Raw genomic sequence first — 25,531 nt, 5'->3', positions numbered from 1 at the left:
ATATAAAGTGGGAGTTCTGCTTTTCCAAAAATGAAGTATAATTTCCTCAAAATATACTAATTTGACAGAATTAGTCCAAGGTTTAAAAAAGCGCCACAGCTTTTCACCAATCATGTCACAAAACCCACAGTTGTAACTGAAGAACCACCATCTACCATCACGGTATAACAGAACATATAGTTCTAATAATACTTCAGTAAAAATCAAGTTTTTACACCAGAGTTGCAAAGCACGTAATTTTTTCTCTTTTGAATTTAGAGAGTAAATGTGTGATGCAAGCACTTCAAATCCAGTCCTTGATTAGCTTACTTGTAGGTCTAACCAACTTTCAAAATTGAATAACACCGTCTAAAAAAGATGTTTTATTACACATAGAAGTATACTTTTTTTAATAAACTATAATCAGTTGGCATTTCACACAAGTCACATAACACATTTTCATCATTTTTGTATTTATCAGATGAGTACAACAAAGGAGCACAATGTCAGCTTCAGTAAAGTCTACAGAATTATTTGTTTTTTCCCTCAAGAAAGTTACTCTAAGTCACTTAGGTCCATTTATGTCTTTATGCAATACAAAGAAAACTTCATAAAATCAACATGGAAATAAATCAATGGCCTGAAAATGTTTTCCCTGCTAACATTCCAGGCAAAGTTTAAAAAGCTGTAATATGGTTGCATAATTATAAAACATAAGTAGCATACAAATTAAATGATAACTCCCAGAAACCAAGAACACAAAAGCACCAGTCAACTTTTTCAAAGGATAATTATGAAAATTTAAAAAAAAATAATGGATGCCTTCTTCTGTTACTCCTTACCACAGATTTTTTATCATATGAAAATACTGAAAATGGACACACCATTAGACAAAAAGCATTAGCACAGATGGACCAATAGTCTCTCCAGTACTGCAATTCCCCAACTCTAACCCACAGTTAACTCACATTGTTTCTGAAATGTCAATATATGTAAAAAGAAAGCAAAAAGACTCACACCCTTTAATGCAGTAGTCTTCTCTTTTTCATCTGGGCCTCCTTGCTGGAGCTGAGCCATCACTACACAAATTGTCAACAGAATGGAAATACTGAGGAAAACGTACATTAATCTTCAAAGAACAATCTGAAAAATCAACAAAAGTTGGAAATTAAGTTCAGCAGATCTCATTTGCTACTGTTTTTTTTGTTTAAGCAGAACTTGTTCCAAAAGCAAAACTTCTCTGAGTGTTATAATGCCCTATGATATGTAAGGTAATATTAAAATCAACTTCTTCCTCTTCTTCAAACTTATATTGGACAGTCTGAAGTCCCAACACACTATCCTGGATTAAGATGTTTTACAACGAAGTATGACACACAGTCCACTATCAAGTTTGGTCAAAGAATCGAGTTCACAAAAATGCGCACTAACCTCTCCCTAATCCTAAAAGGACATCTGTCTAATTGACACATTTTTTTGGTGATTCTAACACAACATCTGTAAATGGTAAGTCTTTTAGCAAAGCACCACACCTGTAAGTCCGAAGTAGAAGATAAAAGAAAACACAAACCATAATCAACAGAACTTCCAGAATCTTTGAGGATTTTCTTCATCAATTAACCCGACTTATCCTGTTCTTACTGTACTATAGAATTTTGTTTTAATGAAACTAAACCGAGCACACAGCTTTAAACCACTGTGATTTCTACAATAACACATTATCAGCATTGAAACGTATAAAGTAAATGTCCAGCTAGAACAAACCTTAATATATTCATGGTGAGAATTTACATGCAAAATGTATTTCTAGATTTCTCCTCTTGGACAGAAGACAACGCAAACATTCAAAACTCCAATCTCTTTCATCTTGAATGTGACACCAAGGGAGCAAACTACAGTGCTTCTTCTTTTTCCATAAAAAGACTTCTGTACATTGAAATCTTTTTCCCTTAATCTTTTTTGGTTCTTTGTTTTATCTGTCAGTCATTACCAGTTTGTTTTATTCTTCTTCCTAATATACTTAATCATAGATGAGTTTGCACGAACTGTATCCCTGTAGCGATTTGTAACTTTCAAACAAGGAGTAACAGGAGTCACCAAATGTACTACTGGCTTCCTAATAACTTAAACTTGTAAGAAAGAACCCCTCTATGGTTTATTTTATGCAACAGTAGTTCGTGTAAAAGTGATAGGGAAAAAAAAAAGTAAAGCATAATAAAGACTATTTTTCTATTGTCTTTAGAGAAAACCTGTTATGTCTAACATCATCTTTTACATTAAGGATAAATACAGCAATTTAAGGGGGTGACAGTTATAAACTAAGAAGAGGGTTTGAGGTGGTGGAGGTTGTTTGCTTGTCATTTTAAGCTGGGGTTCAAGAAAGCCTGATAATTCATTCCACAAGTTGGATGGGAGTCTATGGGAGACTCCCACCCTTGGCTGTTCAGATTAAGCTGATGTGAAATAACAGTACACTGCCAAAAGTCTTTTTAAAAGACAACTCCACCAGGAAAGCTCTGCTTAGATTATGTACTTTCTAAATTAAGACACAACAAGACATGATTCAGTTAAAATGTGCACCTTTTGGCTAACACTTCAATCACATTAGCACTAATAACACAAGCGATCAACAAAATTAACAGCAAAACCACAGAGACTTCTTTTGCATTTTCTAGCATATAACGTAGTCAATGTAAATATTACGACTCAAATGTTGTCACACTTTTAGATGGTATTAAAGATTTTCCTCATCAGATGCTTCCAAATAGTCCACTGATAGAAGGTAACTAAGCACAACACTCATCTGTCATCAGTTTGTACCATGTACATTCTAGGAAATCACTTAGAAACTAACCCATTCCAGTTAAAATTATTAGCAGTGCTAGAAAACGACAGGATAGTGTTCTGTGACAACCCAGATGAAAATTATTGTAGTCATACAAATTGAGTAGTCCTCCCTACACAACATTTGAAAATTCATAATTGGGTATAGGTAAGTTAATGCAGTTACAAAATACATACAGGTGCTCAAAGACTTGTTATTACCCAAGGGGAGAAACATAAAATTTACCTTAACAGATTTACCTTGTTAAATTAACCCCCATTCCCTAATCAGATAAATAAATGCTGAGACCAAGAACTGCTGGCATCCTTGTCTCTACAACAGCTGCCCTGCTTCTTCCTTTAACAGACTAAGACCCTGCCGCTGAGGACACAGCAGGTAACAGGATCACTTGCCAAGCTAGAAGCACCAAAATAAATAAATAAATAAATCTGAATTTAGCTTTGAGAGAGAGAGAATTTCCAGTTCTTTTTGACAAAGTAAAAAACTGTTACAGCAGCCACTGGAGGGAGGACTTGATATTAGAATGAGGATGAAAGCACAGAGTATTTTATACATTGTTTGTGTGAACACAGCATTTTGTTGACTCCCTCACTGATATTTGTTTAAATGACAAATAGAAGAAATTAGATGAGAAGGTTGGAATCCCTTTCCTTGACAGACAGATGTCGAATCAACTATAGCCTGATGATGCAGAAATGAATAGCGGGAAAATTATAAAGCTCTCTCTGAATGGTTGCTTATAGGCAAATGCAGGAATTGCAGTTTATTCTAGGCATCAGTTTCAAGCCCCAGTGATCTTCTACTGCATACACTGACCTGTCCACATAATTCCAAAATACCACCATTTTCTCATCATAATTACAGATCATTTACAATGTGTTATTCTGCACAATTTCTTAGATTATTCTTTTGAAAACATCTTTTCTGTGATTGTTTTTTACATTAGCTACAGCAAGCATAATTCCTAAAAAACCAAGTTACTATTTCACCTGAAGAAATACAGGAAATAAGTTTATTGCCAAGAGAACGTATATTTCTTTGTATGTATGCTTTCTCAAACAAACTTCAGTATTCTAGCACAAGATGTCTTATGCATACGCTTTGCCTCTTCAACTCAATACCCAGCAATACATAAAATAATCTGACAGCAGAAATATTCTGGTTTCATGGTTTCACCTGAGACAACAAGGCTGCATTTTATCATACCCCTATTAATGCAACTACAGAACTGGTGGATTTGCAAACATTAAATTAAAAACAAACAAACAAACAAACCACAACACCCTCCCCCCAAAAACGACCAAACCCAACAAACTTTTGCACACTTAAGGGTATACATATTCCATGGTCTTGTCTATGAAGTGGTATGAGAAGTGTGGACCACCAAGCTTGTGATCGTGCAACAGTGCTAGTCTTCAGATCAGACTAGACACGTATCATGTATTCTGACTCTGAAACAAGTGCACACATACACAGATTTCTACAGACTTCAATTATTCTTCTTTGTGTAAACGCAGCTAGAAATGTGGCAAAAAATGCAGTATATGATTTTGCTCTAAATTAGCAATACCTGAAGTTGTCATTGCTACAAATGTTCCAAATAAAGACTATAAACAATTGTAGTGCTAACCCACCACAAGTGCAACATAAGAAAACACACAAGCATTTTCAAACAGCACAAATCCATCAAATTTATCTGGACATAATCCAAACTGGTTTGTATTGCACCACTTTATTACAATACAGGTAAACTAAGAGTTTTGTTCTTTATAAACTAACACCCCAAGCAAGCTAGGGACAAATATGGGTTAGATTTGTGCAATGTGGCTGATGACTAAGACCCAGTTTTTCAAGAGACAGCTGTGACAGTTTGGCTCTAGTCCCTTCTCTGTACTGGCTCACCAAAGAAAAAAATACATACCTTTAATCTGAGTACTATTTCCTGCCTAATTAGATTTTTATCTATTCCTGCTTTTAGGGTGCTACAGATGACATCAGTAACAAATATGTCAATTAAGGTTGTACTTCACTTTAACTTATAAGACCCTATTTTCAACTGCTTATAGGTTTGCCAAACTTCAGCTCTGAAAGCCAATTATTTCCAGTCTGCTTTAGAGTAAATGGTTTTGAAAAAGTTCAACTAAAAAGTCTACCTCTTGTATAAGAAGGTTCAGAGACGGTATCTTCTGCTTAGGTCTGCTGTTAATGAGCAGCTACAGCAACTCCATGTTGCAGAGATCAGAAATTTAGCCAGAGGATCAGCTTAGCAGTGTGTGCCTCTTGCCATTACGCTTAAAGCTTGCCCAGATATGCTCAAGTTAAAATTGCTTTTTGCACACACTTAATATAGACTTATTAAGACTTATCAGGATTTCCAGAAAATTTACGTATTTGCCCAGAGCATGCTCCATACAGCTGCTAAAAGCCAGAGAGAACATGCACAGAAGGGGAGTAATAAATGCCAGAAGAGCAGGATCTTTAACCACTACAACACAAAGAAACTGGCAAGAATTCCAAAGTCTCTGAATCTCAGTACATCTTCACATTCTAGCAAATGGTGGTGGAACTTGCTGATAAAAGTATGTGACTGCAGCCGACATTAAAGGTTGATTTATTTGCACAGCAGCTACCTTCCAGAGTTATTTACCCCATAAGCTCAAAAAGCAGAGGACTATGAGCTATATGCATTAGCATCCCAACCATGTCAGCAACTCAGTTGTTTACACAAGGCACAGTCAACATGATTCCACACACTGAAATTGTAATTATTTCAGTTTAACTTTCTTGAAATGCTGGAAATGACCTTCATAAAAATATGCATGTAAACATGATCAAATAAACATGTCAGAATAATACAAAAAGAGGCAACACAACCTCAACACAGCCTCTGGGAGGTTTATAACATGATGGTATTATCACCCAAACATGAGGTTCAAAATGATCAGCAACAAGAAGAAAGCTGGGAGGGACGTTTGGAGCTGTGGTGTTTGTCTTCCCAAGTCACTGTTAGGCACAATGGAGCCCTGCTTTCCTTGGGATGGCTAAACACCTGCAACTCCTTGGTTTTGCTTTGCTTGCATGCATGGCTTTTGCTTTCCCTATTAAACTGTCTTTATGCCAACCTACCAGTTTTCTCACTTTCACTCTTCTAATTCTCTCCCCATCCCACCCGAGGGAGAGCACGTGAGCAACTTGTGGGGAGCGTGGCTGCTCACAAGGGCAAAACCACAACACATAATGCAACACTCTTAAATATGCAGAATATCAATAATTAAAGCACATGGAGAACACTACCTCTATTAAGGCAGACAGATAACTATCTAACGAATCAGGCAAGCAACTCTGGGTATAGAAAAAGTGATCCTGCAGTGAAAGCAGGAGAACGCCACCTGGAGAACTGAGTTCACAGGAGGAATTCACAGGTGTTCTTATGGAATATTGCTTAACTCTTGAAAATCAACATGTTTTCAGATAACCTCTTTTTGTGTATTTCCCATATCCTGGGCGTTCAGCCTTAATTATTTGCTTCAATGCTCAGAACTATGGACTGTAGGATTCCTGCTTTAAGAGCTTTGAAGAACCTTCCCTAGCTTTCCCAACCTCGGCACCCAAGATGAATGTACATGGATAAGTAGGACATCAATTTCAAGATGCCCTTCATCACCGCCTTCCTCTAGAAGGCCAGCAAGTATCCTCCACAAACAGCAGTTGCTAGGGTAAATTCAAGGAATTAAAATTTATGAAGAACTAACACCCTGCAATTGAAGCCTCAGAAAAAGCCCATGTAACATGTAATAATGCTATATTCAGTGCAAGATTTGTATTGTGTTGTTCCATTTGTGCATGGGGCTACATCTCAGCTGATGAGGACAAAAAGAAATGTTGAAGCTGTACAATTATTTGGAAACCAGTTCTGTGACATGCTCTTTAATTACAGAATCAGATCTTCCTGTCAGTGTACATCGCAAGGATAATTCACAAGGACTTGGCACAGTATTACTCCATAATATACCTGAAATTGCCCTGTGATAGTTTATAAAAAAACCTGCTTGGATGAGATTTTAAGATTATTGTACTAGTCTGTTTGTTTTAATGGGATTCTGGCTTGAAACATGGGGTGGAGTAGACCGAATCTCAATAGCCTCATCTCTGTATGTAGTTAAGTTACAGGACAAAGTCAGAATTTTTAGTCTTTTTTTAATGTCATCCTCTCTCAAGAAATCCCATGGGTCTGCTGGGAAAGAAAAAGATCTGAACACAGAAAAACTCAATGACTTATCAAAAGAGCCTTCTCTTAGGAGAGACACCAAAATCATTTGCAGGACAGCCGCAGAAGAGAGAAGGTGAGAAACTGTCTGGATCCTCATACACAGCAAGGTATTTCTAATTCCACTCCAGACTCCGTGCTGAAGATGTGCACAAGGAGAGACTAGGGAAAGGTAAGAGGTGCACCTGTTGACGCAGAAGGCTCAGACACAACTTATACGATCAATGTGATCAAGTTAGTGCCACTTTATTAAGGGATACACAGCAATTTATACTCTACAGGTGCTATTAATAGACCCACACCAATTTACACCCCCAGCTAAAAATACACACGCTATGCAGGCTTTGCTATGTAAAAGGTGAGAGGTTAAAACTACTCGTTCACACGCTTCCACCTCCCCCATGATCGGTCCCGGTGTGGTGACCACATGCTGCTCCCTCCTTGTGCAAGCATCCTGGTTTTTCTCATCTTTCTGTCCACCTCTCTTACCTCTCCGCGAATACACGGTTTCTCTGTCTCCCTTGGCCTTGCATATGTCCTTCACAACACCGGCAGCTTCTTACAGCTTCGGCCTGCTCGGCCTGCTATTACAACAAAGTTACTTGGTCTGGATTGCTCATAATATGTCCGTTGTCTTCCAGCCACTCCACATGCACCCAGCTTTCTGTGACATACCCGTTTCCTCCAACACCTTCCAGAATGTACACATGCAAAGAATAATTACCACCACCCCACTTGACTACTCTGTATATAACGCTGATGACACAGAAATACCCAAAACGGATGGATGCTATGTGGAATCAAATCACGAACAACTCAAATGAGCATGCAGGGCTACTGAAGACATCACTTCACCATTAAGATACCTTATTTCAGAATCAGACTAAAATACCCCAAATTCCCATAATCTACACACCACCTCTTTGCAGCAGCGTCTGCCTCAAGAAATCTGCCTTACAGCTCTGCCTACAGCTTTTCCTGCTGTAGGACATCTGTTTCTTCGATTTTATCATTTTTCCCAGCTTACTAATATAGAATCTCAAATGTCTTTGCTCTGCCCTCTACCTGAGATAGCACATGCTATTTGGCCAGCCGAACCAAGTAGTATCGCTTCATTTCAACTATCTGGAGGGCAAAGCAAATAGCCCTGTGAAACACATGCAGTCCACAGATTTGCTTCTGCTGGATTGTCATAAAGCAGCACTATATTGCAATATATATATGTATAAACAATGTGAATAATATAAACACATTAGCCTTTTAGCTTGATAATTATATGAACTCAATCTTAAAATTCCGACTGCATCACACTTGTATTTTTAATTTTTTTACTTCAGTAGAACTTCTTTTACTTTCTATTACAAAATAATAAAAAGAACAAAGATTAAAAAGCAAGACAAGTAAATTTAATTTTCATTACTGGTTCAGCTTTAAAAATTGAAAAATCTAAAATTTACATTAAAAATATTCCATTAATTGCCTAAGTCAGTAACTGTGACCAGACTTCTTTAGACAGCTCTGCTACTGCCTCATCTACAACCTTGCTATCTCTGCCCAGAGGCAAGACTGCCAAACAGCTCTAACCCATACCATCACAGAGCAGTCTAGGTTGGAAAAGACCTCTGGAAATGCTCTGGTCACCAGCCTTCTCCTGGAGAGTACTTCATTAGGCCTCACATCAGGTAAGCTGGGGATCTGCCAAGGTAAGCCTTTAATATTTCCAGTTAGGGAGATTCTATCATGCCTCTGAAGAGCTTACACCAATGATTAACATTCCTAAAAGATTTTTTTATACCCAGATTAAATTTCTCCTCTCATCCATGTAAGTAGAGAACAACTTCTTCACAACTACCTTCTAGGTATCATATAACTGATAAAATCTTCCCAAACCTTCTCTCCTCTACAAACTTCCTTGAACCTTCCCCAAAATTTTGAGTTCTCCAACATGCTAATCATCCTTCTAACACAGTAATCATCCTGGTGGCCACCTACTGGTCCTTCTCTAATATTTCAGTGTCTCTCTTGAAATCAGAGGACAAACCCAGACACAGCACCCAATACAATGGAGGACCCCGTTTGCCTTCATTGCCCCAAGGGCACAGGGCTGGCATTGCCATCCAACAGCATCTCCTTCCAGCTCCTTTTAAGCAAAGCTAAATCCCAGCCAGACATCCCCTTGACTGCACTGCTGTTATAAAACAAAATGGCACTAGTAACAATTTAACATTGTTTCTCAAGTTCACTCCTAAGCAGTATTTACAGGAGACTACCACTCCTAAAAAGTGCTACTTAAAACTTTTCTAGAAGCACATTAGTGCCTCATGACAGGGCTATTTTACCGATACTAAACAGTCTTGAAGCTTGAATGAAATTTATCTTGAAGTACTCCCTTTAAAAATATTTACAATCTATTATTTTCTGGATTGAACCACTCTCTTCTACCAAGTACAGACACCATCAGCACTTCTCTCATCCTCTAAGATTTCCTTTATCATTCAAAATATTATTTAAAATGAGCAACAAAGGACTTCCTTTAACACCTCTTTTATTGTTCTTTGGGTTAACATTAATAAATAATCACTCTCAGGAAAGACAACGACTAACCATTAAGTTATGGGAAGTAGTGGACTCTTTGGACTCTTCATAACTCAGACTGCGATTAGGTACCTTTTTAGAAGGAATGCTGCTGTTAAACACAACTTAATGGTTTGAATAGTGTGGTAATGGAAAAATGTAACAGCTACAACAGTGTTTATTGATAAAAGAACACTAATTACAGGACAATGGTAAACAACCTATTGTGTTATTTCAACTTCATGTCACCTTGTGATTAGGTTAATAATGTCTAACCCTAAAAAGTCATGTAAACAGAACACGTCTACTGAAGTCTAACCATGTTAAAGTTCTTATTTTCATGTCAACATGTATAGCAGTTGATTGTATTGCTTCCCAATACTACACAAAAATTAACACAAGCAAAGCAGAGACACATTATACAGTTGTGTCACATGGAAAAAATACGAACAAGCATCAACCTCCCAAGTGTGACAAGACTCGTGAAAAGCACACTGTAAGCGATACAAACATTTTCTCATGGCACCAAGTCTAGCAAAGTTCAAGGAGTATCTGGACAATGCTTAGCCACATAATTTAGTTTTAAGTACTTTCTGAGGAGCAGGGAGTTGGACTCGATGATCCTTATGGGTCCCTTCCAACTTGACATATTCCATTATTTTGTAACTGTCAATTTTCAATGAAATCTGCACTGAAATAGCACCACCTTAAAGTATCCTTATGTAAACAAGAATATATTTGTAATTAAATGAAAGCTGTGCTGAGCCTTTGAAGGTCACATGAGCAGTATAAACACAGGACAAAGTGAATTTGCAAAGAGAAGTATCACATCAACTACCAAAACCAATTACAGCACAGCAAAAATTATTAAAAGAAATGGATATGCAAAAAATACGTGTGTGTACATGTATGTATTTATACATAAGTTGGTCACCTCCCACAATAGCAACAAACAGCTTTTAACAATGGCTGTGAGAATCATCATGAGCAGCATGTGGTTGAGCAAGAATTAAGAGCTCATGGTCTCAGCAGTTTGTTTTGTGTTGTTAGGAATTTCTTTCTGATTCTGATTCTTCAATTTGTGTGAAACAGCCAAAATTTATCATCATAAAACTGTCAAAACCATCAGGGCCACAGTCATGACAAATTTGTGAAAGCTGACAACACTGGATATTTCTCATTCCATTGGCAACTATTCTTTTAAGTGCATTAAACACCTTCAAGCTGGTTAAAATCACCCTGCAGATGAATAAAACCTTAAAAAGTGTCCATACCCTATTTCCACAGATAATAGCATACGCTTAATATGTGTGCCTTCATCACCCACAGACACTACCAAAAGACTGTCAAGCCTACAGGTATCAGGAAATACCAAAATTAAGGTTGCCTGCACAAACTTAGTTCAGCACCCATGCAGTCTTACACAAAAAGAACAATGTGGAGAAAATAAAAACAAAGAGGAAGTCACCTCATTCTCTCCTACTTCTCTTAACTTAGCGTCATCTCTATCAGTTTCTGTCCAGTGTGGTCTTGCCTAACTTCTTTTAAATATTCACGATGAACACTCCCCAACCTCCTCATGTTGTTAGGCTAAGTTCATGCTTGAACCTCATCTTGTGCCCACCCCAATGGGCATCCAAACCGCCAGACCTCCTGCCTTTTGCTCTGCTTGCCCCAGCCATGGTTGACAGCCCTGAGGAAGGGAAGACAAGGGGAAACCTCTGACACCAAAGCTGAAGTTCTCCTCTCCATGCAAGGTGGGTGGTTGTGCAGAGGCTCCAGCAGCTACAGGGAAACCACATCCCCCAGCATTAGTGACAACTAAACTAAACATCTGACTCAGTATGAGTATTTTGGCTGTAAACAGAAATCTATTCCAACATTAAACTACTCTTTTCAGGAGAATATTTTTCCTAACTTTTGCCACAGCATTTTACTTCCTGACACTTAGAAAGTTTATACCCTTTCTCTTCGTAGCATCCCTTCCTGTACCTGCAAACTGTTTTCGTATCTCCCTCAGTCTCCTCTAGTCTGAGCAAACTACTCTTTCTGCCTTTCCACATTGCACTTTTTTTTCCCTAGACTTCTGAAGATTCTTGTAGCTTTCCCCTAGCAGAAATCAGCTCAAACCATTTCTTAAATGTGATACCCAAAACTGATGAAGCCCAAGCAATGTGGAGTAGAATGAAATCACCATGTGACATGTTTAAATATGTCCCTTCTAACTATACATCCGAGAAGAATGATTACCCTTATTGCAACAGCAGCGTGCTACTGACGCATGTTCAGACTATGATTCACCTAAAAATCTGGGATTCTTTTTTGTAGAATAACTGCTATTTTGTATTTATGTAGGAAACTAATATAAGCACAGCACTTAGCATTTGCCCTGTTAAAAGGCATTATTTCTTTTCCATTGTTTCTCTAATTTTTCTAAGCCATTTAAAATTCTAAATTTATTCTTCAGAGAACTTGAATCCCCTCCCAGCCTGGTATTCTCTGTAAAATCAATAAATGTACTCTCTACGTCATTTACAAAATGAAAGCGTGTGGGGTTGATCCTGGCTGGAGGCCAGGTGCCCCCCAAATCCACTCCATCACTCCCCTCCTCAGCTGGGCAGAAGAGAGAAAGTCTAACAAAACGGCTGGAGGGTTGAGGTAACGACAGGGAGATCACCCACCAATTCCTGTCATCCGGAAGACAGACTCGACTTGGGAAAATTAGCTGAATTTACCACCAATCAAATCGGAGTAGAAAATAAGAAATAAAGTCAAACCTTAAAGGCACCTTCCCCCCACCGCTCCCTTCCGCCTGGGCACAGCTTCACCCCCAGTTTCTCTCCCCGCTCCCCGCCGGCGGCGCAGGGGACAGGGAATGGGGCTGGGGTCAGTCCCTCAGCTGTCCCTGCCGCTCCGTCCTCCTCACACCCTGCCCAGCCCCAGCCCGGGGTCCCCCCGCGGGACACGTTTCTCCAGGAGCTTCTCCAGCGCCAGCCCTTCCCGGGGGCCGCAGCTCCTCACCGCCGCCCCAGCCCGAGGCCCCCGCGTGGCGCAGCCCCCCAGGCCCGGCCGGGCCCAGCGCGGTCCCTGGGGGCCGCAGGGCCGCGGCTCTCACACGGTGCCGCCCTTCCAGCCCCGGCTGCACGGGGCGGGTTTTCCCCCGTCTTAAAGCCGTTATCCCGGAGGCGCTGCCACCGCCACCGATGGGCCCGGCCTGGGGCAGCGGCAGGGCCATCCTGGAGCCGGCTGGTGTCGCCTCCATCGGCCATGGGGGAAGCTTCTGGCAGCTCCTCACAGAAGCCACCCCTGCAGCCCCTCACTGCCAAAACCTTGCCAGTGTTTTGTACAAACCCTGTACAGATGGCATAATCACATTTAATTTTTTTCGCTGCACTTCTGCATCTGTCAATGCGTAGAATACAGGCACTCACTTGATAAGGAACTATTCAATTTTTTGTCTGACCTTCCTCTCTTGAGCCTTCAGTATGACCCTACAGTTTCTCCCATCCTCAGTTCCTCATCCCCTGTATTTAAGTGCTTCTCAATCATCTTCTATGACCTCTCTCACAAGCTCCCAGTCCCACTTGGCCTCATTCCACTCCGAGAGCTCCTAGTGCCACTCCAACCCTCTCCCCAAGCTGTCTTCACTCGTACTTTCAAGTGCTTCCACAAAGACACTGCCAGCTCAACTCCTCATTCCAAACTTCCCCTAGTCTACTCCGCTTCAGTACCCAGGTTTCATTCATCTGGTCATTACAGAACAAGCATGGCAATAACAAAGCCACTGAGCATTCTCCTCAGACCAAATTCCCTGCTGTCCACTTCCAACTGTCACCCTCACCACAGCCCAGTAGCAGAACAAGCACACTCGGTTGTTCTATGGCACTGGTAGATATGTCCAACCAACCAAAAGGGCACAGCATGTCTTGTACAGGTAGAACCACTGGAGATTTTTACATACTAAACCTGAAGTTGATACCAGACACAAACGTAGACCTTGCCAAGTGCCATGGTTTAACCCCAGCTGGTAATAAAGCACCACACAGCCACTCCGCTCACTCCCCTCTCACCCAGAAGGATGGGGAGGAGACTTGGAAAGGAATGTAAAACTCAGGGGTTGAGATAAGAACAATTTAATAGTTGAAATAGAATAAAAATGTAAGAACAATAACAACGATGACAATAACAGTTATAATGAAAAGGGGGAGGGAAAGAATAACATCCGGAGGGAAAGGCGGAAAGGAACACGTGGTGCACAGCACAACTGCTCACCGCCTGCTGACCGATGCCCAGCCAGTGCCCGAGAATGCCCTGCCTGCCCCGGCCAGCCCCCCGGGTACATACACCAGGCACGATGTCCCATGGTATGGAATCCCTCTCTGGCTAGTTGGGGTCAGCTGTCCTGGCTGTGTCCCCTCCCAACCCCTTGTGCCCCTCCAGCCTCCTTGCTAGCAAGGCCTGAGGAACTGAACAGTCTCACACCAAAGCCAAAACACAGCACCGCATGAGCTCCTGAGAAGATAATTAACTCCATTCCAGCTGAAACCAGGACACCAATTATTACGTTTCTTACCCAAAAGAAACAAAAGACACAAGGGTACTGCACCACAGCATCACGCACACTGGAATGGACCTTCGGTGGCCAACTTGCCTAACCTCCCTGAAAAAGCTAGTCTTACCAGAACAGGCCACTCGGGCACTTGCCCAGTCAAGTTCCAAACATGTGCAACTACAGTGATTCCACTATTTCTGAGCCTCATTCCCTTGCTTGACCACCCCCACGGTAAATTTTTTTGAGGGGTGTATCTACCAGCATTTCCCATAATATAAAACATTAGATTTTATTTATCTACTATCCTATGCTGCTACAGAGAACAGAAGGTAAATGCAATTTAGTACTAGCAAAACAAAGAAAAAATGCTAGATTATCTACATAATGCTCCTTTTCTGGAAAGCTAGAGTTTACTACCACATGTGTAAAGTTTCCTTATATTCCTGCTGGCAGTACTCTCCAAAGATTGTCGTTCTCAGGAATTTTCTAAATAATGTTCTTTTAAATGTTTCCTCTGGATATCTCTGGGTAGGCAAAATCTGAGCTTCTCAAAGGAATGTGCTACTAGCTTTGAAAAATTCAATTTCTATCTGATACAAATGAAGTAACAGCTTTCTCCCTCATCTGAAGAAAATGCAGGTATGGGTTGGTATCAATAAGGAACTGGACATTCCATCTCAGTGTATTTCTATTTCTTGCCTTATGCCTCAACCTACTACCTCACACATGCAAGAATTCAAACTGCTGGTTATTTTGGTGTGGTCCTTTCACATTTACTCCTTAGGGAGTTACCCTAATTTTTATGACAACTTAAATATTCACCAGAAAGAAAGACAAGGAGAATAGAACTAGCAAAATAAAGAATTAAAAGGCAATTTTTTAAAAAAATCTTTTAATTACCCACAGAATGACGTTGGGAAGATATTAACAAAAACTTAGAGCATTCCTGCAGGAACATACATTCAACTTATCTGATATTAGTGAAGTTGGTGGGATGATTCACAAGAATGTAATGCTAGAATCAAGAGATAAAACCTATTTAGGAAGGGCAACAATGGAGAACAAATGGCACTGTGTGCCAAAAATGTCGTTGTACATTTCTGAGTCACTGACAACAGAAAACCATGTCTTAAGAAATAAAGTACTAGTCAGGATACTAGCTGGGGTTTGCTACAGATATGAAATCTCCCATAGCATGGTGGTTAAGCATCTATTGCAACTTGTTGGAAATAAAAGTTCCATTATCACAGTGGACATAACACTGAGTGAGATAACCTGGAGCTTTCATGCTGCCATTATCAGAACAAGCTTGAAATTTCTAAAAATTGAAGACAATTTCTTATGCTGAGAAATGTTAAATCCAACCCAAGGGAAAGCTGTGTTCAACTTCATCCGGACAGATAACAAGTACCCCACTGTGTCTTAGAGAACAAATACAGAACAAAGACCGTTCCTGCCCCCAGGTCTTAGAATCAAAGGACATATTCCCAAACACATCTTTGCAAAATGACTTAAGCGGTCCCACCCCCTACCCACGCTACCCCCTCAGCTGCACTGACAGAACTGTATGTAGCAATGCATAGTGAACCGGTACAGAGAATCAGATCTGAGTTACACCAGAACAGGGACCTGATCTGAGTTAAAACTATCTTCCTTTCTTTCCCTCTTTTTTTTTTTTTTTAACAGTATATTTTTAACTTATCAGTTCTCAGATTTTGTTCATTACCTGGTGCAACCAAGGTGACAGAACAAAGCTGGAACATACAGCTGCCACCTGAAAACTCTTAGCCTGATTTGCCAACATGGGCAAGAAAGATAACAGACAAAGCAAAAGAAGGACTCAATAAACGATTATTCTGATAGGCAACAGTTTACTCTTCCAAATTTCACACTCTGCTGTTCCAAAACACAAACATTTAAAATAAAGTATCAAGAAACCTCCACTAATTTTTGACTTATTGACTACCATGTATCAAATACGAGCTTAAATTTATAATTGCTTTACTGATTTTGATGGCTGTGCCTGCCCTGAAATCTTTCCCCTTGGCTTGGGTGGTGGGCAGCTATGTTAACACAGTCTTGCATCTCGAGAGTTATCAATATACAGATTCAGATTTTATTCACAGAATTTAATCATATGCTTCAGTGGGGAGCTACTCTTTCAGTACAGGGATTATTATTCTTCAAGAGAGATACAGATTGTGTGCATGAGCACACCTATTTATCCCTCATTTCACCATCTTTCCATAATGCCTTTATATAATGGCTCTCTCACTACCAAGTCTTCTGTTAACATATTTTTCCTCTGAAAATACTTTTGGTTGCATTTTTACTGTGGTGCCTGTTTTTACTTAAATCTAGTGCACTTACTCAACATCTTATTTCTTGAGATGGGTTTATAGCACACATGTTCTGCAAGAGGAATTACATGCTCATTTGTTTAAAAAAAAAGCTAGGTGGTTTCAGTGTTGCTTGGCTATACTCTAGTGCTTTGGATATGAAGGAATAAAGCAAAGCAAGAATATGGTTTAGCACAGTCTTCAGTTAAACAAGAAGACTCAGATTTGCATTGTTATACGCTAAAGGTGCTACGCACAAATATGACATTCACTTAAACGTGCATTTCAAGGCTTTGTAAAGCCTGGTTTGCAGAACTTCAAAACAAACTATAACCACTACCGTATGTGTTGGGTTTGGTGTTCAATGGAATGTTCAAGACAACCTGGAGAGTACTACTTGGCAGATTAACAAGATCAATCAGAATCGCCTTGTCCATCTTCTCAGACAAGCAGTTATTACTCTAAAAACCATGATAGTTTTCCTTCAAGCACAGAGGTATACAATGGCTGCAAAATGCAACAGACCTGCTAGCTCCCAGCATGCAGCAGAAATAAAACAAGAATGTGGTCCATTATGCCTGTTCCTAAGCCAAAATATACCTCAGTTAAGGGATGATGAGAAACAGAAGAACCCATTTTTCCTGTGACCCACCAGGGGCTTTTGTCATGCACACCACATAAAGCTGACACAGTGAAGAAAGCTCAGTAGGCCAGCAGAGTATGTACCTTGCAGCTGAAATGTCCAGAGAATTCAAAACAAATATTTTAAAAGATTTAATTGCAAATGGAAAATGGCAACTTTATGAAGCTTATAATTCAGACAAATCCAGACTAGCTGTCTTGGGAAATAGTTTGCAATTTCCAAAGCTATCTTCCTATTAAATTTCATATTTCTTATCTATATCTTGGAGATGCCTAGGGGTACTTAAGAGTAATCAAGAATATTTTCATACAGTTGAAAGCATTTTTCAGTATGTCCCTCTCAAAAAACCCAAATACTTAGCTTAAACTTTTACTTGAAATTGGCAGTAGACAGAAAATCTTCCTTATAAACAACTGATAATGAAAAAACTACACCCGCCACCACCAAAAGTAGAAACTTGAGCGATGTAACCTGATGGGCCTGACTTTAAATGCATAAGCATCAAGAAACACAAACACTAACATTCAGTATCACTGCTGCTTCAGGCATGGACCTATTGCCAGTCAACAGTGGAACTGGTTAATCTGCAGTCCAACTGATGATGTGTACCACTAGTTCTTATTTTAACCATCATCTCTGCTTCCAGAGAGATGATAAAGATGATAAAAATTTTCTTTCGTTTACCTGAGGAAAAAACCCTATTTGCTCACAGATGAGTATCCTAAATTTACCACCATACTAAATATATTGATTCAGCTAATACTGCAGTTGCTAAGACAACACTTATTTCAGATAAGTATTAAAAATGACTACTTCCAAGCCTCAAACGTCTGTATTAGCAGGCTTAGCACAGGCTGGTCCCCTTCAACTTCTGCTGGGCAACAGGAAGTCAGAATACAGAAACTACAATAACTGTAAAGCAGAAACACCTAAAATTAACCTGATAAGCTCTACACAGTTCGTCTTTCCTCCTTGGATACCCACTCAACAGAATACAAACTGCAGTACCAGAGAGGCTCCATCAAGCTGGAAGCAGAGACTATCCAGGAGAATGTAACCAGAATACAAGTGGTTGCATGAAGACTGCACTACGCCACAGAGCGGGGTACCATCCTCAGCAGCAGTATCATTAATAATTAATTAATAGGAGCAGGCTGCTCAGGAAACTGGTAGAGGGGCTTTCCGCACGGTAAGTTCAAGTGCAAGGCAACACAGGCTGTAGATTCACGATCCACGTCCCTACAATACAACACTTTCAGCCCTTCTTCCAGCCTCTCCACTCCCAACTAACAGTCTCACATTGTTTCTTATGATGGCACTTGTACTAGTGAGCAAGCTGCTGCAATGAGAAAGGAGCTTTTCATATATCTCTAGTTTTGTATCAGCTGGATCAGCTTCCCTACCCAGCTCACTATGCAGCCAGCTGATCTACATCCAGGAGGGATGGGGCAGGAAGAAGAGAGGCATGCTGCCCCTTCTAGCAGTGGAGATGTAATGTAAACGGGCTGTGAAACTGCACCATGGGCACTCTGTTAACAGAGCAGGTCCTGAGCAGGAGGGAAACAACTTGTGGATCCCAGTCTAATTCCTAGAAGCAGCTGTAAAAATCACTCCAAAACTAGCATTACTAAGTACCTGATGGCGAGCCGAGCAGAAAGGCAAAGATTATACAAAATTGAACACTCTACCTTTTCACCTTCCAGTAAGACTCAGTCACATTATGAGAACAGCGTAAGAAACACTGTGAGTAGTTAAACAGTAAGTTCACAGAGTCATCACTCCAGAGCCTTCCTCTCAAAAAATGAAAAGGTGTGTGCATGTATACACATATAACACATACCATACCCACAGCACTTAAAACACAACATCCATGAAAAAAACCCACATTTTAAACCCATTAAATTATAGTTCAGGAATTCCACCCAGTGCAAACCTATGAAACTGATCTACAGGCTAAGTAGATATATGTATGATCACACTTAGAAAGAGGAAAAAAAAAAAAGTGCCTTCCAAAGCACAAAAAACCACCCTCATAGGGCAGCATTACATTCCATAAGCACATGTTTTCATGCCCACTGTTAACCAATCTGTTTCAGTAAGCGAGTGGAAAAAAATAAAAAGAGATATCAATTCATTCTTTGTATGTATGCTTTACTTCAAAGAATTCCAGGAATCTATTGTAAATCTAAAAAACTCCTCAGTCACCACAGCACATTGTTCCCCAAAGGAACAGTGGGTCAAATTCAAAGTACCAGCAACAGAGTTGCATTCAGAACCTTTTCTATAGAGCTTGGAATGACAAAACCTCTAAAGTCAGCATTGAGTCTTCGGGGGGGGGGGGTGGGGGGGGTTGGAGGGAGAAGGAAAGAAAAAGTTGTGAACTTAAAAGAACAGAGACCAACAGATAAATCCCCACTGAGTAATTATAAGGAGAAGCTCTTCCAAACATCAGCTAACTAGTACATAAAAGGCAATTCAGTAAAAAACATGGTCAAGTCAACTAGCAGATTAACATATAGTCATAATTGGCTACCATCACTGAAAAAGCAATCCGAAGAAAACAGACAAAATCCAGGCAGCGGTGAGAAAACTCAAATAATTAAAGGTATTTCAGTAAAGCAGACAGAAGCATCGTGCACACTCGGAGTGCTGAAATGATGATGCCCTTGTCCGCCTCCAGCTGCTCAGTACTGCTGGCCTGCTGGAAGTTTTCATTTCATTCCTACACCTACCAGCATCTGCTAACCTATTTCAGACAAAAAGAGTCAGGTCAACTTAACACTATAAATATTACACCTGTTTTAACCCACCGTGTTTTGATTGAGGTGGGCAGGGGAGTGCCCAGCCCAACACCAAGGGTGGCACACCAGACCTCCAGCAGACAGGCATGCAGTAACTTCAGCCATCACCTGGGGCTTCTGTCTACAGCTATCCTGTGAAGACCAGTACTCTCGTGAGCAAATAATGATTATTACTTTTTTGGAAAGACACTGAAGATCTGAAACACTCAGAATACCAGAACTGTTCACTTCTAAATGCAGAGGAGCATATAAAGACACGCTTTCTGTATTTTACATTGCTATCACTCTGTGATACCCTTTACAGTGTTCAGTACCTTCAGTTGCTAATACTTTAGCCTTCCCTACAAGAGAGCATTTTTACTTTTTCCTACATAATTACAAATAATCTAATGTTAACATCCTACAGGCATTCTCTAACCACAAGCTATCATCAGGCAGCTTTACCATGGGCAGCACAACAGGCTGCCACCCTCCTTCACTCACAGCCTCATTAACAATTCCAAGAAAATATTAGCAGTTACTAAAAGGACCCCATCTTTTTTGCTGTACAAGTGGTGCTTATGCTTCTTCAAAGGCAAATATTGCCACCACCCTACTCTTCAAGGCATCACCAAATCACCACGCAGTTAAACCCAAATACATCCAGTTAGCCCTGTAATTACTATTCATGTTGTAACACCTCTTTGGCCAATGATGGTGTGTCCTCACCAAGGTCTGTTACCTGCTTATTCAAACTTAATACCTTAGCCAAAAACTTCACATAGAAATAGTGCAAACCAGATGCTACATTTTGTGAAGACTCATTAAACTGGCTTGCAGGAGACCTAGCAGCTTGGCTCAGGTAATGCCACAGAAGTTAACTATCTGGAAGGAAAGCGGTACATTCTCCATCAAAAGTGTCAGTAATTAAGCTTTAAAAGAAAAAAAAGAAGCCAAAACTTCTTTAAAAAGCAAAGCACTTGTTTTTTTAAAAGGTACTAGAGATGTGTAACATCCGATGGTTTAGAGTAACAAATTTTGAGTTATTGCCAAGCCAAAACCAAGTAACAGCAACAGTTTAAACTGAAAAATTATCTCCCTACATTTACACCTGGATAACTCAAATTACAAACGTTTCATGGAGGCTTCTAAGCTGCCAGACCAACTAGGAGAAACTCCACTCCAGAAAGAAGTTTTCAGTCACGTATATCCAGGAAAGCAAAAGCAGGAATGAAAAATTACCACTCATGCCCACCTGTATATTACCAAGTCAGGAGAATTATGCTCACACAATAACTTTTTGTCATTTATGACCGTACGGAAAGCTTGTGTTAGGTAACAGGGAAAACTGACAAGTCCTGTTTTGTGGAAGCAGCTGACAGCACCAAAGAGCTGCAGCAATGACTGCGAGTGAGCATTTTGGGGAGGGAAAAAAAAAAAAAAAGCTTCAAGTTATTTGGAAAATTGGAAATTATAGTTGCTTTCTGGTTCGTCTGCCCCTCTGGTACCGAAGCGCGGCGCAGAAGGTGCAAACACGTGGAGCTGCTGCGGACAGAGCGCGGGCCGGTCCCGGGGAAGGTGACACGGTGGTGGTCCCCCGCCGGCGTTCGCACGGGGTCTGTCGTGGCGGGGGGCTCGGGGCACCACGCTGCCGCCAAACCCGCCCGCCAGCGCCGGGACGGGGCCGGCGCGGACAGCCCGGGACCCGACCGCAGGCGGCCGCCGCCCCCCTCCAGCCCCGCCGCCGCTGCGGGCCTGCCGCCGCCAAGAGGCCAGGCCCCACGAGCCCGGCGTCTTCCGCCGGGGCAGGGGCTGCGAGGGAAGGCTGGGCGCCGCCGCCCCCACCCGCTCGCCGCGGCACCACCGGCAGGGCGAAGGCCGGCCGCCCCCCTCCCGCCCCGGCCCCGCCGCGCCCCTTGGTCCCGGCGGGAGGTGGCGGGCCGGGCCCGGGGCCGGGCCGCAGCACGTACCTGGCGCCCGTCGCCGACGGGGCGGGGCGGGGCGGGCGCGGCGCCGTTACCGGGGAACGCGCCGCCGTCTTGGGGTCCTGGCGCCGCGCGCGGCGCCGCCCGCCCCCCTCCGGCTCCACTTCCGGGGTCCGCGCGCGGTGACGTCAGCGCCCGGGGGCGCGGCGGGGAACCCGGAAGTGGAGCGGGAAGGGCGGCGGAGGCGCCTCACCCCCTCGTCCCCTCACCCCCTCGTCCCCCATCCCCTTATTCTCGCGTCCCCCCGCCCTCTCATCCCTGTATCCCCTCACCCCCACGCCCCGCATCCCCGTGCCACCATCGCCCCCGGCGCCCTGTCCCGCAGTCCCCTCAGCCGCCTCCAGCCTGGGCCCCGGTGGCGGGCGAGGGGCAGCGGGGCTGAAAGACGCGTTCGGTGCCGGCGCTGCCCGGCGAGGCGGCAGGCCGCAGCCTCACGGGGAGGCAACGGCCACCGCGGCACTGCCCCGAGGCCGCGGCTGCTCCCGGGAGGGGGGCTTGGGGGAGGGCGGTGGGAATGAAGCCAGGGTCGCGCTGTCCCCTCGGGGCAGGCGGCGACAGAGGAGGGGCACCGAGCAGGCAGGCATCGAGAGCTGGGGCTGACGCTTGGGGTGCGCCTTGGTCTGGCAGATCCCCCTGGGAAGGTCGTGTTTCCACTCCAGGTTTCCATTTTCATAGCTTAGGAATTTGTAAAGTGAAAAGATTTGGGATAAAAGTTTCCACAGCAGGTGTTGTGGGTGTCTTCAGGAATTCGTGAGGACTGACTGTTGTGTTGGCCTATATTAGAACACCGACTGCCATGAGCCTTCACAGCACCCTCACTCTTGACATAGCAAGAGGAAGTGCATTGAGTTTCATTTCAGGGGTGTGTTGTCTTGCTCCCCTGAAAAGCTTTCCAGATTTGACTGCTGATAACGTGCATCACACAGATGCTCAGTGGAGGTGTCCACCTCTCGTAGCTCTGTCTGCACGGGACAGTTGCGAGCTGTGTCTGTCCCAAGGACAAGCGAGATTGGCTGTATACCATGCATGCGACTGAAGTGTTCCACCGTCCCTTAGCTCTCGGTCATGCCTGATGGCCAAATCGAGTGAATGAGAGCCATGGATGGCTCTGGCTCTCTGTGGGAGAAGAGAAAATGCTTCTCATCCAGGTTACTCCCAGCTGCTCTCTCTGTTATGACCGAAAGCAGCAAACTTGTGTGTTTTGATCTCAAGAGCTTTCAGCAACACCCAAGGAAGGAATGAGTGAAGTTTTTCCTTCTCCAATGCAGAAGATATTGTAACACCTTGAACAACATTTCTGTTTACATTTTACAAATTATGTTTGGTATTTTGAGCTTCTCATATTGAGACAGTATTTTCCCTGTATTTTCTGTGTTAGGAAAAAGTGGTGCTTGGATGTCTGCCTGTTGATGCCACACATTTGGGATGCCATACAACAGTGCTGTGATCAAGGTCTAGACTATCAGCTTTGACTTGTAGCAGAACAGAAGTCAGGGTTGGGACTCATTTAATGAATGTTTTTGGGTAACATGTAAGCAACCCTGTCCTCTCACTCAAAGTTCATGCCCTCTCTTTTCACAAGTATTGGCAAGTTGCAAAGTGAACCTGGTTCAGACTGACTTAAGTGTTTTTTGTTGGGAGTCTTAAACTGGTCTGTCATCATTCTCTGTTTCCTGAAGTTCCCACAAAAAAACCTCAAAAACCAACCCACACCAAAAACCAAAACCAAAAACCAAACCCCCAAAAGCCAAGCAACCGAAACATTGAATGTGCAGAATGTAGGAGACAGGAACCGGTTTCAGGGGTGGCATGCCTGAGCAGTACAGCTAAAAAAGTGCCTTGCCCATGATCTTGATACAGCCCTTTATAATTGCAGGTCCAGGGAAGTATCGAAGAAGGAAAAGTTTATCAAAACAAGGGGCAGAGGGTTGGTGGTTTTGGAGATGCTTGACCAGAAAAGAAATATTAACCATAGATTTGAAGCTCTTCATATTACAGAGAGGCAGCAGGTTCAAAGGGGAGGTCTCCAAGTCTAACTGACTTGGACTGGGAGGGAAGGACTGACTGGGATGACTGACCCCAAAATTCCAAATATCAGCAGTGAAGAGGAAACAGAGGTAGTGTGCGTTAAATAGTTATTGGCTGACTTTTATCTTCTGTCTGCGTGTAGGACTGTAGAGTTCTGGTGTCCTTATAGACTTCTGTGTTCTACAGTAATACCAGGAATACGAGAAAAAATACTTATCTGCATGCTTACTGTTGTACCTAAACTGAGTGTTTTGATTCTTTTTCAAAATCTGTGTCTTGTTTTCTTCTTTAGTCTTCTATTCCTCCAAATGCTAGAGCATTCACAGGTGGCTATGGATATGTTAATTAAGTTCAGTGGTTTAGACCTGTTTATTTATTGCCTGTTGAATGTCCAGTAAGGTTCTTGCATTCAGTTTTCAGAAATACGGAGTGTGCATAGTTACATCTGAAATAGATGGAAGCTGCAATTTGCCTACACAAATTCTACAGGGTGCTGTAGAATGCTTGATGTGTTAAAAGTTCTATCTGCATTATTTTCAGCTAAACATCCAAGATTATTAAAACTGTTTTGTCTTAATTTCAGTTCCCAATTTAAGCAAAACTGTCATTTGCTTGTGTGGATTATGTAAAGGTAAGCTAAATATTCAAACACTCAGATGTTGTAGAAATGGGTTCCATAAAATATCTTCCAAAACTAGGATTTCATCCATGTCTGGTAAATGGAGCTGCATTTTAAAGAACATAGAGAAAACAAGGTATTGAACTGCTGGTTATGACATGAGTACTATTCATCCCATGTGGCATCTGAAACAACAGTCCCCTGAAAAAAGAATACATGGTTGTGTAATTAAAACTATCTTGGGCTGCATGTTGTTAATGACTGCCAGTGTGTCTTGAGTCTGTAGGGGGTTACAGACCTAGTTAAAGCAGATGGGTGGATTGAACATCTGTTATGTTGTCCTTCAAAGCTAGGTAGCCTCCGTGACTGTAAAGGAAGCGTAGGGAACATGAAGAGGTTAAAACTGTGTAGAAAAAAAATCCTTTTGGTATAAATTCTTTCCAAGTAAGCTGGATTGCACCAACTCATACCCAGCTGGGATGACTACCCTTAAACTGCACGGTTACTCAATACTATGCAAAGTTAGTTTTTGACATAGTTGTGAACATAAATACAAATAGAAAGTGTGGTAAACTGCAGAGTGGTGCTACCCAGCACAGATCGTGTTGTTCCAGTATGACTGCAATCTCTTACACAAGAGTAAATCAACACCCCGGTGTATCTAAACTGAAGTAAGCGAACTGATTCCCTATGGGGGATATTACTGGAGATGGGGACGATGGTAATTCAGACCAGAATTACCTGGTAGGGTGGATGTGGAGTGGCCGAGGCGGAGACTGCAAAAGCCTGAACTGAGAGGCAGTTATCAGGTTAGACAGAAATGAACAGGAGCACTCTTTGGGCATGGTGATTAGTTTTTGGACATAGTATCTGCAATGTAGTCATTAATGAGGCAGAGGTAAGAATTTGATGTGCAACCA

General features: G+C 42.0%; 1 protein-coding gene across 2 annotated transcripts in view; it reads right to left on the bottom strand.

The window, feature by feature from the left end:
• Positions 1–22,095, bottom strand: part of FAM172A (family with sequence similarity 172 member A) — a 270,181-nt gene extending 248,086 nt beyond the window's left edge. The window contains exons 1-2 of one of the 2 annotated variants that reach the window (XM_055698497.1): positions 21,950–22,095; positions 999–1,122 (exon numbers count right to left, since the gene is read on the bottom strand). In XM_055698497.1, the coding sequence (XP_055554472.1) occupies positions 999–1,104 (106 nt within the window). In that variant the 5' untranslated portion in view covers positions 1,105–1,122; positions 21,950–22,095. Of the gene's footprint in view, positions 1–996; positions 1,126–21,949 lie in introns of those variants that run through there. The other variant, XM_055698498.1, reaches the window with a different exon arrangement.
• Between the last annotated feature and the right edge of the window lie 3,436 nt (positions 22,096–25,531).

The sequence above is a fragment of the Falco cherrug genome, chromosome Z, assembly GCF_023634085.1.
Source record: "Falco cherrug isolate bFalChe1 chromosome Z, bFalChe1.pri, whole genome shotgun sequence".
Classification (NCBI taxonomy): domain Eukaryota; kingdom Metazoa; phylum Chordata; class Aves; order Falconiformes; family Falconidae; genus Falco; species Falco cherrug.
Note: the sequence above shows the minus strand (reverse complement) of the source record. Positions and strands in the feature narration are given on the sequence as shown.